This window comes from Globicephala melas, chromosome 17 (genome assembly GCF_963455315.2).
Source record: "Globicephala melas chromosome 17, mGloMel1.2, whole genome shotgun sequence".
Lineage (NCBI taxonomy): Eukaryota > Metazoa > Chordata > Mammalia > Artiodactyla > Delphinidae > Globicephala > Globicephala melas.
Genome location: NC_083330.1, coordinates 11,934,738 through 11,947,914, shown reverse-complemented (window position 1 = coordinate 11,947,914; position 13,177 = coordinate 11,934,738). Strand labels below are relative to the sequence as shown.

At 41.6% G+C, this 13,177-nt stretch overlaps 1 protein-coding gene across 10 annotated transcripts in view; it reads right to left on the bottom strand.

Moving 5' to 3' along the window:
• Positions 1 to 10,852: 10,852 nt before the first annotated feature.
• Positions 10,853 to 13,177, bottom strand: part of ADHFE1 (alcohol dehydrogenase iron containing 1) — a 33,430-nt gene continuing 31,105 nt past the window's right edge. For 9 of the 10 annotated variants that reach the window (XR_009559502.1, XR_009559504.1, XR_009559503.1 and 6 more), the window contains one exon: positions 10,853 to 11,387. Coding sequence is in view for 3 of the 10 variants with exons in the window: in XM_030859644.2 (XP_030715504.1) it covers positions 11,304 to 11,387 (84 nt within the window). In the remaining 7 variants the exon portion in view is untranslated. The remainder of the gene's footprint in view (positions 11,388 to 13,177) is intronic. The other variant, XM_060287182.1, reaches the window with a different exon arrangement.

Genomic DNA, 13,177 nt, shown 5'->3' with positions numbered 1-13,177 from the left:
ATAAAATAGGAGGAATCATTTTATCCAGTGTTAAGGCCCACTAGATAGCTACAGTAACGAAAACAGTGTGGTATTGATGGAGAGATAGATAGATAGATCAATGGAACAGGTTAGAGAAACCAAAAGTAGACCCACATGAATAAGCCCAACTGATTTTTGACAAAGGTAAAAAAAATCAATGGAGGAGAGATTGCTTTTTCAATAAATGGTGCTGGAGCACGTGGACAGGCATAGGGAAAAAAAGAACCTCAACCTAAGTTTCATAATTTATACAAAAATTAACTCAAAATGGATTACAGACTTAGATATAAAACTAAAACTTCTAGGAAAAAACTTAGGATGAAATCTTAGAGGTCTGTGGCTAGTCAGTGTTCTTAGACTTTACACAAAAAGCATGATGCATAAAAGGAAAATGTGATAAATTGGATCTCATTAAATTAAGGACTTTTGCAATATTTTGTAATAACTACAAATGGAGTATAACCTTTAAAAATTGTGGATCACTGTATTGTACACCTATAACTTATATAATATTGTACATCAACTATACTTCAATAAAAAAAGAAAATATATTGAAACTTTTGCTCTGTGAAAGACCCTGTAAGAAGATGAGAAGACAAGCAATCGACTGGGAAAAAATATTTGCAAACCACCTATCTGACAAAGGACTTACATGTAGAATATATAAAGAACTTTCAAAACTCAACAGTAAGAAAGTAAACAATCCAATTAGAAAACAGGCAAAATACATGAACAGACATTTCACCAAAGAGGATGTACAGATGGCAAATCAGTGCATGAAAAGATGTTCTACATCATTAGCCATTAGAGGAATGGAAATTAAAATCACAATGAAAGCTCACTACCTACCCACCAGGACAGCTAAAATAAAAAAATAGTGGGGGCTTCCCTGGTGGCACAGTGGTTGAGAGTCCGCCTGCCAATGCAGGGGACCCGGGTTCGTGCCCCGATCCGGGAAGATCCCACGTGCCGCGGAGCGGCTGGGCCCGTGAGCCATGGCCGCTGAGCCTGAGCGTCCAGAGCCTGTGCTCCACAACGGGAGAGGCCACAACAGTGAGAGGCCCGCGTACCGCAAAAATAAATAATGGTAACACCAAATGATGATGAGAATGTGGAGAAACTCAAACATTTCTGGTGGGAATGTAAAATGGTGTAGCCCCCTGAAACAGTTTGTCAGTTCTTTACATAACTAACCAAGTCATACCACATGGCACTCTCGGCCATTTATTCCAGAGAAATGAAGACTTGTGTTCATGCAGAAACCTGTACACAACTGTTCAGAGCAGCTTGATTCATAATAGCCAAAAACTGGAATCAACCAAAATGTCCTTCAGGAGTGGTTAAACAAACCGTGGCCCATCCACACAATGAGATACTGCTCAGTAATAAAAAGGAAGGAGCTACTGGTATACACAGCAACCTGGATGAATCACTAAAGAATTATGCTGAGTGGAAAAATAGTCCATCTCGAAGAGTCCTAGCTTAAATTATACAAAATTATAGATAAAGGGAATAGATTAGCAGTTGTCAGGGATGGGGGAGGGAAGGAAGTGGCTATGGCTCTGAAAGGTAGCTCAGGGCATCCTTGTGATGGAAATGCTCTGTATGTGGACTGTGGTGGTGGTCACATAATCTGCACATGTGATAACATTTCATAGTGAGTGCATGTAAAAATGGTGAAGTCTGAATAAGGTGGATGGATTGTATCACCGTCAGTTTCCTGGTTGTGCTATTATACTACAGTTGTGCAAGATGTTATGTTGGGGGAAATTGGGTAAAGGGTATGTGGGATCTCTATGTGTTATTGCTTTCAACTGAATGTGAATCTACAATTATTTCAAAATGAAAATTTAAAAGAAGATCTAGAGAAAGATGAAAGAAATGTTAGCTTATTTATCATGATTTTTTCGTTATTCTGTAATTAGTATCAGTCACTTCTTAATCTAGCTTCTTGTCTTGAGTGCCTGATCTCCAACACACATCTGTCTCTGGCACTCCAGCTGGTCCCTAATGATTTTTTTTTTTTTTAGCACCTTACTGGATTCGTTCCAAGTTCCACTGGGCACCATGTTGACTTCTCCAGCCTCAACTTACCACCTCTTGACTTGCACATGACACTCTGGCAATACCAAACTGTTACACTCTTTGCACACCCCGTGTTTTTACTCCATGCTATAGTTTATGCTGTTCATTCTACCTGGACCATCTTTCCAACTTCCTATCTCCCATCTAACTCTGCTTTCCTTCAGAATTCAACCCAGGAGTCCTCTCTTTCATGAAACCTTCCCTGACTTGGTTTTTTTTTTTTTAATCACTATGCTTACTACATTGTTTTAAAATTATAACGCAACACCCCTTAACTTGGACCTGGTCTTGGTTTGGTGTTGCAATTTAGCAAAACCATCACCGCAAAATTTTAAAACAATCTGTTTCATCATCACCATCTACTAAGAAGCTCCAAAGGGAGTTCTATTCATAACACAGAACCAACCTTTAAAAACCAAACCAAACCTCTCTTCCCTATTTATCTTCTAACGCCTGGCTTGCAGCTGCCCCTAATCTCTTCCTCTCTCCTAAACTCCCGCAAGACTCTCTCTAAACAACTTGGGGCCTCCAGTCCTTTCCTTCTTGCCTTCTGATTTACAAGTATCTTTTTTTCTGCCAGTGGCTTTTAGCCCTTTCTGATGTAAAATCCTCAAGGTTCCCCCTCTTTTGCTAGCAAACCCTAGTTGTTAGGGTTACCCAAACAAAACACCACAGGGTTTAAACAACAGGAAGCTCTGGAGGCTGGGAGCCCAAGATCAAGGCGCTGGCAGCTTTGGTTTCTCCTGAGGCCTCTCTCCTTGACCTGCAGATGGTGCCTTCTTGCTGTGTCCTCACATGTTCTTTCCTCTGTGTGCATATCTGGTGCTGCTTTTGTGTCCAAACTTCCTCTTCGTAAAAGGACACCAGTCAGATTGGATTAGGGTCCACCCTTTGGACTGCATTTAACCACACACCTCTTTACAGGCCCTGTCTCCAAATACAGTCACATGTGAAGTACTGGGGGTTGGGGCTTCAGCACATGATTTGGGGGAAAAACAATCCAGTCCATCATGCTGGGTATCCCAGTTTCCCCCAGAGAAGGCTGGGGGCCCAAGCTAGCAAAGCCAAAATTCCTTGTAGGAGCCAGAATGGGTAGAGGCTATGAGTGCTCACCCACTCACGGTGTTTCTGCTCCCACGGAACTTTCCGTGTTCCAGTCCCTTGAGTGGGGAGGCTGGGTCTCGTTTATGCAGCAGTTCCCATCCCAGTGCAGGGGCATAGTGGGCATTCAGGCGAAGCTTGAGAGCTGTTCCGTCTCTACCCCTCCACACACTTAGGGAATATCCTTTTCTTTGTACTCGATTTCAACTGTCAAGTCAAATTCTTAAATCCATAGACTTTGGTGGTTCGGTAGCATGACAGGGAACCAGCCCTCCCAGCCTCTGCCTGTTTCCGAGGAGAGCATCCGACACCCTTGCTCGCGGGCACATGATAGTTCAAGGAGGTCAGGAGGAAGAGCAGAGAAGCCTGGGGTGCCTCTGAGTGAGCTCAGGACGCCTGGCTTGTCTTTTCCTAACTGGATGTGAGTAGCCGTCCTTCTCTTGGTCCCTTGAAGCACAGCTCATTTTATTCTCATTCATATCCAAGGATTCTTTACCAATAATTACATGCACAACTCTATATGTATTTACTCCTTCTATATCCACTTTCCATGTAAAATGGAAACTTTTCCCAGAATAACTTTTTAAACAGGAGCGTAACGAGGAGAGTTTTTGTTTTCTTTTTTAAACAGAGATAAGACATAGTGGTCTTACCAGTCTGTTAACATCGTAGTTGGGAGTTTTATATTCTTGATACCAATTATACTGACATGAAACTCAGAGCTCTGGTACATAGTGTATTTTTTAATAGTCCCATCGTGGTTGCCGCCAATACCGTGGCCTTCCAAAGCGCTACAGTCACTCGTGAGTGTTTACTTTCTGCTTGGGCTTTGACAAGCAGAACGTCCTCACACCCTGGAAAGGCCTCAGCCTGAAAAGAAAGTGGAAACAAGGGAGACAGGGGCTTCTTGGCAAGGCTGTCATGGCGGGGAAGAGGGGGCCCAGCGTCTGGGGCTGGGGGCCCTGGTCTGGTGGAGAGGTATGTCCTGTGGTCAGTGTCCTGGTCCTGTCCTGACCCTCACCATGGACCCATGGTCCTGCTACACGCTGGGTAGAACTAATTCCAGCTGGAATTTCCTAAATTTGAAACATGAGAAAATTGCAATCCATGGGTCCAGTGGTTCTTAAAGTGTGTCAGAGTGGCAGCGTCACCTGGGAACTAGTTCAAAATGCAGATTCCTGCTCCCCAGCCAGACCTATTGAATCAGAAACTCTGGGGACCAGGCCCAGCAACCCATGTTTTAACAAGCCCTCCGGAAGTTTCTGTGCATACTGAAGGTTGGGACTGATGCTCTGTTTCTGTCACCACCTATGCTGAGAGGCTGCCCAACTGGTCCAAGTGCAGTTTAATTTTCCGAAGTGAAACTTACCCAACCAATAATAGATCCATGGGTTCCAACCTGGGTTGACAGGATCTGAATTTCTGGGGGATGGGGGAAGAGCCTGGTGACCTCTGTCTTTAACTAGCATCCCAGGTCATTCTTGTCCTGAGGGAAGTTTGGAAGCCCTTGGTGCCCAGCTGACATCGTGTAGAGATCTGATGCCAGCTTTGTGTTCCGGGAGGGAGGAGAACTCACAAGTGCTGGGCAGACTGTAGGCCGAGCACTGTTCTAGGCACTTACCACACGTGACTCCCTGTAGGCATTTATAACAACCCTGTAAGGTGAAGACTGTGCTCAGAGAATCTGAGTGAATCACCCAAGTTACTCAGTCAGTGGCGATCAGGGCTGGCTTCACCCCAAGGCGGCTCTGTTACCTCTAACACCCATCCGTGTGGCCACCAGCTCGGCCAGCTTGACTCCCCTCTGACATGTCAAAGGCTTGCAGAATCTCCTTTTCTCTTCTCCTTCTCCCTCTTTTAATGAAATACAGTCCTCTATTCCACAAATACTTATGGCGTCCCTACTGTGTTCAAGGTACTGTGTCGTACACAAGCATCTACAGTGTGTAAATGGGATTCAGGGAAGTCTCTGACAACAGAAGGCATTCGACAGGCAGTGAACTTGGTGGTGGGAAGGTAGGGTCAGGAGAACCTTGGGCTTGAAAGCTGGCTCTGCCACTTATCAGCTGTGTGAAGTTAGGCTGTTTGTTTTTATTAACCTGAGTCTTAATTTCCTCATTTGTACAAAAATGATAATAGCATTGCTTCTCGTAGTAGGCAACTCCTTGACAAAGAGTCTGGCACAGGCTAAGGGCTCAATAAATTACCCAATAAATAAACTTATTATTGTCTTTAGTTTATTATTGTTGCCAGCTGTGGAAGATGCCCTAGCAAATAGGCCACTGTGTTTCATAAGATTTGATATTTTTATTTATAAGTTATCAATAGTTTGCTTAAAAAATACAATTAAATGTCATGTTTTTGTAATCATTCCCCAGCTCACCCCCACTCTCCAAACAAACCCCATCCCTGCCTCCCCCTCTCCCCCAAATCCATGTTCCCCTTTGTTCTCCTTTGGGAACTTGCTTCGTCAAGGTACTGAGTTATGTGCTGAGTATGCAGTGGTTAAACGAGATGTAAAAAAATGAAAGAAAATTAGCCTGTCCTTACTCAGGTGGCCACTCAGCTTGTTGGTACTATTTTGACATCTCATTAATGTATCTGTTGCTCTACATACATTCTTTTCTCTAACGCCCTGTTTGAGATAAAGCTCACCGTGGTCCGCAGTAATGTTGCCAAAGCCAAGGTGGGACCAATGCGCACACCTGCGCAGGTCTGGGAGGTTTCTGATTAGAGGAGCAGCTTAGAGCCTTGGAAGGGATATTGGTGGGTGATTCCTTGGCATTGCTTACCTCCCTCCCCATGTAGCAGTCTTTTCACTCAGAGCCCCAGACGATTCTAGAACACCATTATAGAAAAGGACATTTATATGTTACTCTTTTGGTTTTCTTTTCCTTGGCCAGCAAAACTGAGGACCATGAATGTAATAACACAGGCCCATAGGCTTGGAAGGGGAAGAAAATATAAGTGACACAAAAAAGTAGACTTGGTGGTTTACAGTTTCACTTAAGATGCAAAAATATAACACTGAAGTAAGTTTCATAATTTTGAGAATTTGAACCTGCTCATGTGCACTGTTAAGATATACCATCATAAGACAATAGTGAGGTATTTATAATCTGATAATGTGAGTCAAGAGCCATAAAAATGTCCATACTTTTTGTTTTGTTTTGTTTTGTTTTTGCGGTACGCGGGCCTCTCACTGTTGTGGCCTCTCCCGTTGCGGAGCACAGGCTCTGGACGCGTAGGCTCAGCGGCCATGGCTCACGGGCCCAGCCACTCCGCGGCATGTGGGATCTTCCCAGACCAGGGCACGAACCCGTATACCCTGCATCGGTAGGCAGACGCTCAACCACTGCGCCACCAGGGAAGCCCCTTTCATGACTTTTTAATGGAAAACATAAGACTTTGCAAGAACTCTGTGCTTGGTCTATTCCCAGACCAGTTCAGGCAAATATGTTCATTCTCTGCATTAGGTGCAGTTCATTGAAAAGGTTAAGGAAGCACTGCACAAGTGCATTTTGGGAACCCTAGGTGCTTCCCTGTGAAACAACAAAGTCAAAGTTTTTTTTTTTTTTTTTGCGGTACGCGGGCCTCTCACTGTTGTGGCCTCTCCCGTTGCGGAGCACAGGCTCCGGACGCGTAGGCTCAGCGGCCATGGCTCACGGGCCCAGCCACTCCGCGGCATGTGGGATCGTCCCAGACCGGGGCACGAACCCGTGTCCCCTGCATCGGCAGGCGGACTCTCAACAACTGCGCCACCAGGGAAGCCCTAAAAATGTCCATACTTTAAAAATTCCATTCGGGGATTAATTAACCTAAGAAGTTAATTTAGAATATGAGAAAAGCCACATACAACTTTTCATTTATTCATTGCTGTGGCATTGGTAGGAGTAAAAATTTGAAAGCAATTTTGGTGCCCTATAATAAGAATAAATAAATTATTAAATTCCTATTCAATAAACTGTTGTCTGCCTTTTAAAGTAATGGTTATGAAGATTATGTGGCAACATAGAAAATACTTAAAATGGCATTCCTTAGGGGAAAAGACCTAGAGATTACACCACCCAAATGAAAAAGTTAGAAATATAGCAGATGATAACAGCTGTGTTTGGGTAATGGCATGATGGTAGTTTTTTTTTTCCTTTTTGCTCATGATTATTTTAATCAGTTAGAAAACCATTTAAAAGCACTCAAATAAAAAAGCCAATTTTAAAGCCAGAAAGAATGAAATGGAGTTACTTTAAAGTTAGCTGTCCTAGATGTAGAGAACAAACGTATGGGCACCAAGGGGGGAAACCAGGGTGGTGGTGGTGGTGGGATGAACTGGGAGATTGGGATTGACATGTATACACTGATGTGTATAAAATGGATGACTAATAAGAACCTGCGGTATAAATAAATAAAATAAAATAAAATTCAAAAAAGAAAAAGAGTGGGGAGCTGGGAAACACACACACACACACACACACACACACACACACAAAGTTAGCTGTCCTGCACATAATTTCATGAGGGATTTCACATGGGCCAAAACTGCAAACAGTTACTGCAATTTGTGGAGGGTATGCATTTATTCTGAGAGTTGGGGTGGTTGGAAAGCATAATAGCATGAGAAACTAGACCCTCCCACCCCCAGCTGCCAGTAATTCAACCTAGGGCTTCAAGAGCCAATTTCTGCGCATTCAAAGTGCGACTTGTCCCTGGAGACTGCCTCCCGCAGGCCATTGTGATGGTGATGGCGGGATGTGGCCTGGCCTCCTCAACAGCTCCCAGAGGACAAGGCATTTAATGGAAGAGCCCGGGCAGCTGTCTCAGCTCGGGGTTGCTGCTCATCAGAGACCCAGCAACCTGTGCAATGTTGACCCGGAGGTGAATAGCCCCCTTTCTCATACCCACTCCCCAGAGGCAACAGTCCCTGATTAGGGTAGTTTCTAATGCAAACAACCATTAATCTTTCTCAGGGTTAAAAGGCCAGAAAAGCAATTTTTGCTCTCTCTCTATTTTGATACTGTACTTTGTCTCTGTTTTACAAGAGCAGACTTACCTCACTGACCACTGGAAAATACCCTACAGCTGTGTCCACAGCTACACTAACAATGCCAGACCCAGCACAACCCCCCCTGTGCACAGGGGGGACAGGAGTGCCACACGCCAGCTATTTATTATGGCACTTGGCAAAAATCAGAGAAACATGACCTGCTTGAAACAAATCAGTAATTTTGTAGCAAGAAATAAATTAGGGATGATGTATTTTAAGTGAAAATGCCACCATATATGATAATTTTATGAAAGTAATATTATATAAACTTTTGAATACTATTCCTTTAATTTTCCTTTCCTTAGCAAGTACATTAATCCATATAAATGAAGCTGTGACCCCTAAGGACTGTTTCAGCTTTTAAGGAAATCAGTAGATAAATAGGATTTGACTTAGAAAAATGTACTTGTTTTCTCAGAAAACAATTATATATTTTTGCTACAGAAATGGACATAATCTCTCACACTCTTTTAATAGCTGGTAAAGTCAAGAAACATATCTTTTTTATATTCTCAAATTGTAAGGGCCAAAATGATGGGTATTAGGATAAAAAACACGAAGACTTCCTAAATCTGTTTCTTCATGCTTGACCTTTAAATCCTTCCTTTACAAAGTCATCATCAGTATGAATGCCAAACACTCCTCCTGGTGAGTCACAGTGAGACATCTGGTTACTGGTGGAAATGGCATCGAATATTTCAGAGAGATAAAGAATGCATTTTCCTATCTAAATTGATTTTACATTAAATTTCCCAAACTCAAAATCTCACAGTAAGGACAAGGTAGTACATAAAATCTAGTTATGGTATTTTCAGGCTTGGAGAGGAATTGGTTGAATAAAGTAAGACTCAGACAGACCAAGGGGCTGGAGTGGAATCCAGGGCCCTGGACCCCTGGACTCCCTAGTCTTATGCTGTTCTAATGATGCCACATCACCTTGCAAAATATATTACAAGAGGTCTCGAATTTACCTGGACTTTCTTTGAGGGGCTGGGGCACACATGTATTTTTGCTACGCCAAATGTATTTTGAGACATTGATCAACAACTTTTACTAAAGTTTCCTGAAGGATCTCAGATTGGCAGTTTCACTGTTCTCTGCCTTATTCACAAAGCTTCTGCTCTCAGAATCCATAATTCTCCTGAAAAGCTGGAGGGAATTTTAGCTAGATATAGTCTGATGGTAGAGGTGAAATTCTGTCGGGACTCTCTTGTGCTTGCCTTTTGGGCACTTGGCATAAAGAATCTGAATGCTCTGTAGGAACTAAAACTATACCTTAATGATACTGTTCCTAAGTAAAAAAAAAAAAAAAAAATATATATATATATATATATATATACACACACACATAGTTATCTATAATGTATCTATATATGTGTATAAAATTATGGGGAGAACATATATTTTTAAGTTTTGTTACTTTTTAACAGTGGCTCTCTTCTGGATGGTGCAATGTGAACAAATATTTTCTTCTGTGTGTCTCTTTGTACTACCGGTTTTTGGTACTGAACATATCTTATGTGTGTAATTAGAAAGACTCCCAATAAACAATATTTAAATGTTATTTTTAAAATCCCAAGTAAACAAAGATGTTCACAGAGATAAAGTAGGGCCAGGCAGGTTGAATGGCACAGTAATGCCCTTCTCATGTTTTTTAAAATCCTGATGTAATTATATACTTTATATAATTATATACTATAATATGTAATTATGTACTATATATGCATACATCCTATGCCCAGTAATTACATATAATTATATATGTAATTATATACTCTACTTGATATACTTTCTGATGAAAACTTTAATCCAGTTTAAAATATGGATAAATCTGCAAGTACACTGAGATCTAGACTGCCAAAGCAGTGCACTCACCACTGGGAGGAAGAACGAGCCATAGACGTTTCAGCAGGCTGGGAATAACAGGAGGCAGATGACCCAGCTACCAGGATTCGACTTGCATCCTGAAGGCTGTAAACCGCAAAACGGCTTGCTTTTGAATTAATTTATTCTGAGCACCAGAACCATTTTCCAAAGAGGGAATTACCATGTAGGTTGTTTGTGTTTTTCTCAAAAGAACAATTGCTCCACCAGAGGATCCATCTCTAATATCTTACCCCTTTGGATTTGTTTTTACCTTTTAAATATTAGTTACTAGTAGTTTTATGAGTCTGACCTAAAACAGCAAAGTGATATTTTTCTTTCTTTTCTCTTCCTCTTTTAGAATTAGAAAATATGTGCTTATTTTAACAAATGCAAACAATACAGATGTTTGTAAAATAAAAAGTGAAAGTATAAAATATAGAGTAAACATTTTCTCTTAATCTTCTATCCTCCAAATTCCATTTCTTCAGTGATCCCTTTTAAGTTTGATGTGTAACGTTCTTTCTAGAGATATATATATAGACATATATTTATATATAATTTAAAAAGTAAAAATCAGACCATATTAATATATAACTGTCCTTCAACTTACTCTTTTTCACTTAGTTTATCATGGACGTATTTCTAGTAGAGTTATTCTCATTAGTAGCACAAAAGCATTCCATTAATTCCATTTAATATACTATGATTTATTTATCCATATATTAATGAATACTTAAGTTCTTTCAAATTTTTTATTGTTAGAAAATGCGCTGCCAGAAACATCCTTGCCATATTTCTTTACACACTTGTGGTAGTATTTTATAGGATAAATTTCTAGATGTGGGGTTGATTACTGGGCATAGGATAACACACATTAATATTTTTGGTAGATACTGAGTGTTTGCCCTTTTGATACATGGAGCAGGGGTAGTCTGCAGGGTTTGGGGCAGGAACATGGACCTCTAAAGTCTGGCTGAGAGTCCAGCATGGTGGGCATTTGTCCAGTGTGTTCTATGGAAGTAGCTGGACTTGGAGCATCAGGGAATCTTCTACAGGATAAAATTATATCACATTCAAGCTGGTAACAGGGATGTTATCTGTGGAGGTGAAAAGACAAAGCTCTTGCTAGATCAACTTCTGTTTTCAGAATTACGATGGCCAATGGTAATTCTTTCAGTGAAAATGAAAATTAATACAGTTTCATTGACGCTTCAAACAGAGCAGACAGATCCTCTTCTGACTGAGGGCGTGGTGCAAGCTTGGTGACCCTTTCCTGAAACAGTAAACAAAAAGAATTACTCAGGGCTTTGCAAAGACAGTTTGTAAAAGCTACGAGGTATGTAAATTAACTCAGTCATGAGAAACAGTAACGTGACAATAGTCATAGCTTTAAAAATCATATTTCTTGTTTGCTTCTTACTAGCTGATTCCCAGCTCAGAAGTTTATCAAGTGATGCCTCTTCCCTGCGAAGTTTTCAAAGCCATTACTCTTGCCTGAGGTCCTGAGAATAGCCTTCTGCTCAAATGTACAGAACCAAACCAACCTCAGGAAAAACACCTCCTACAATGCCAAACCACGCCAGTCTGGTGCCCCTGCCAGGCTCTCCCTGTGTGGAGGGCACTGTCCCAGGCACGTGTGCAGCCAGGGAAGACAGAACGGGGTCATCCTTGGCTTCAAAGACCATATATTTTGCAACTTGGACTTCATGTATATTACAAAGGACTTCACTAGGACATTAACTTTCAGGCTATGGGCAGCAAGTGACTTTTTTTTTAAAAAAAAAATTAAGGTTTTATCTCTACCTTCCCAAATGAATTCAGTGATTTCCTTACTTTCTCCAGCGATTATTGAGTCAAGTCAGCAAAGACACCAGCACCTCCTACTGCTATTGACACTCCCGTCAGTGGCTCCTTAATCCCCAAATTTCCAGGCCTAAATGAAATTAAGAAACGTGCCAGTGTTTTGGTTGCATGTTTGTGGGTCTCTGGGTCCGTTATCTGTGATGAGCACCTGTGTGGGACAACACTTGGTAGGAGAGCGAAGCTCCATGGGGCAGGGCTGTGCCCAGCGCCCCACGTGGCAAACAGGTGCTCAGTAGTTACTGGTTGGATTAATAAAGATGATGGGAGGGGGGATATTGGCATCTCAAGGTTCACACATACGAGATAGGACTCTGACTCCCCCATCGTTCTCCTCATAGCAGCCAGAGTGATTTTTCCGCATTGCAAGTTTGATCACACCATTCCCTTGCTTAACACCCTCTGATGACGTCCCACTGCAATTAGAACAAAACCATGTCCTCTAACCCCAGCTCTGACTCTTCTCCCACCCGCTCATCTCACTTAGACCCCTGGTCCCCCTTCAGTCCCATGAAAATGTGAATCTTCACCCTATCTCAGGGCCTTTACGCTCTGCTTGGAATGCTTCTCCCAGATCTTCACCTGGCTGACTCCACCTCCAATCAGAGGCCTTCTCTGACCACACTCACTGGAGTTCCCACCACACTGTCCCATGTGAAATCACTATCCCATTACCCAGGTTTCCTTCAGACCACTAATCATTATCTGAAATGATTTCATTTGTGTCTTATTTGTAGAGTTGATTAGATGACCATTGTCTGTCTTCCTCACTAGAACGTAAGCTCCACAAGGGAGGGAAGGGACTTTATTTTCTAAACTGTATCACATACAATTCATGGTATATAGTAAGACATCAATAAGTATTTGTCAGGTAAAAGGAAGAATAAAAAGAAGGAAGGATGTATACAAAAATTAACTTTAAACGCACCTAAATGTAAGAGCTAAAACCTTAAAACTCTTAGAAGAAAATGGGGAAATATTCATGACTTTGGGTTTGGCAATGATTTCTTGGATATGACACCATAACACAGGCAACAAAAGAAAAAATAGATAAACTGGACTACCTCAAAATTAAAAACTTTTATGCATCAAGGAATAGTAGTGAAAAGTTGTCTTTTCACTACTAAGAGAGTGAAAAGACAACTCAGAATGGGAGAAAATATTTGCAAATCATATATCTGATAAGGGATTAATATCCAAAAT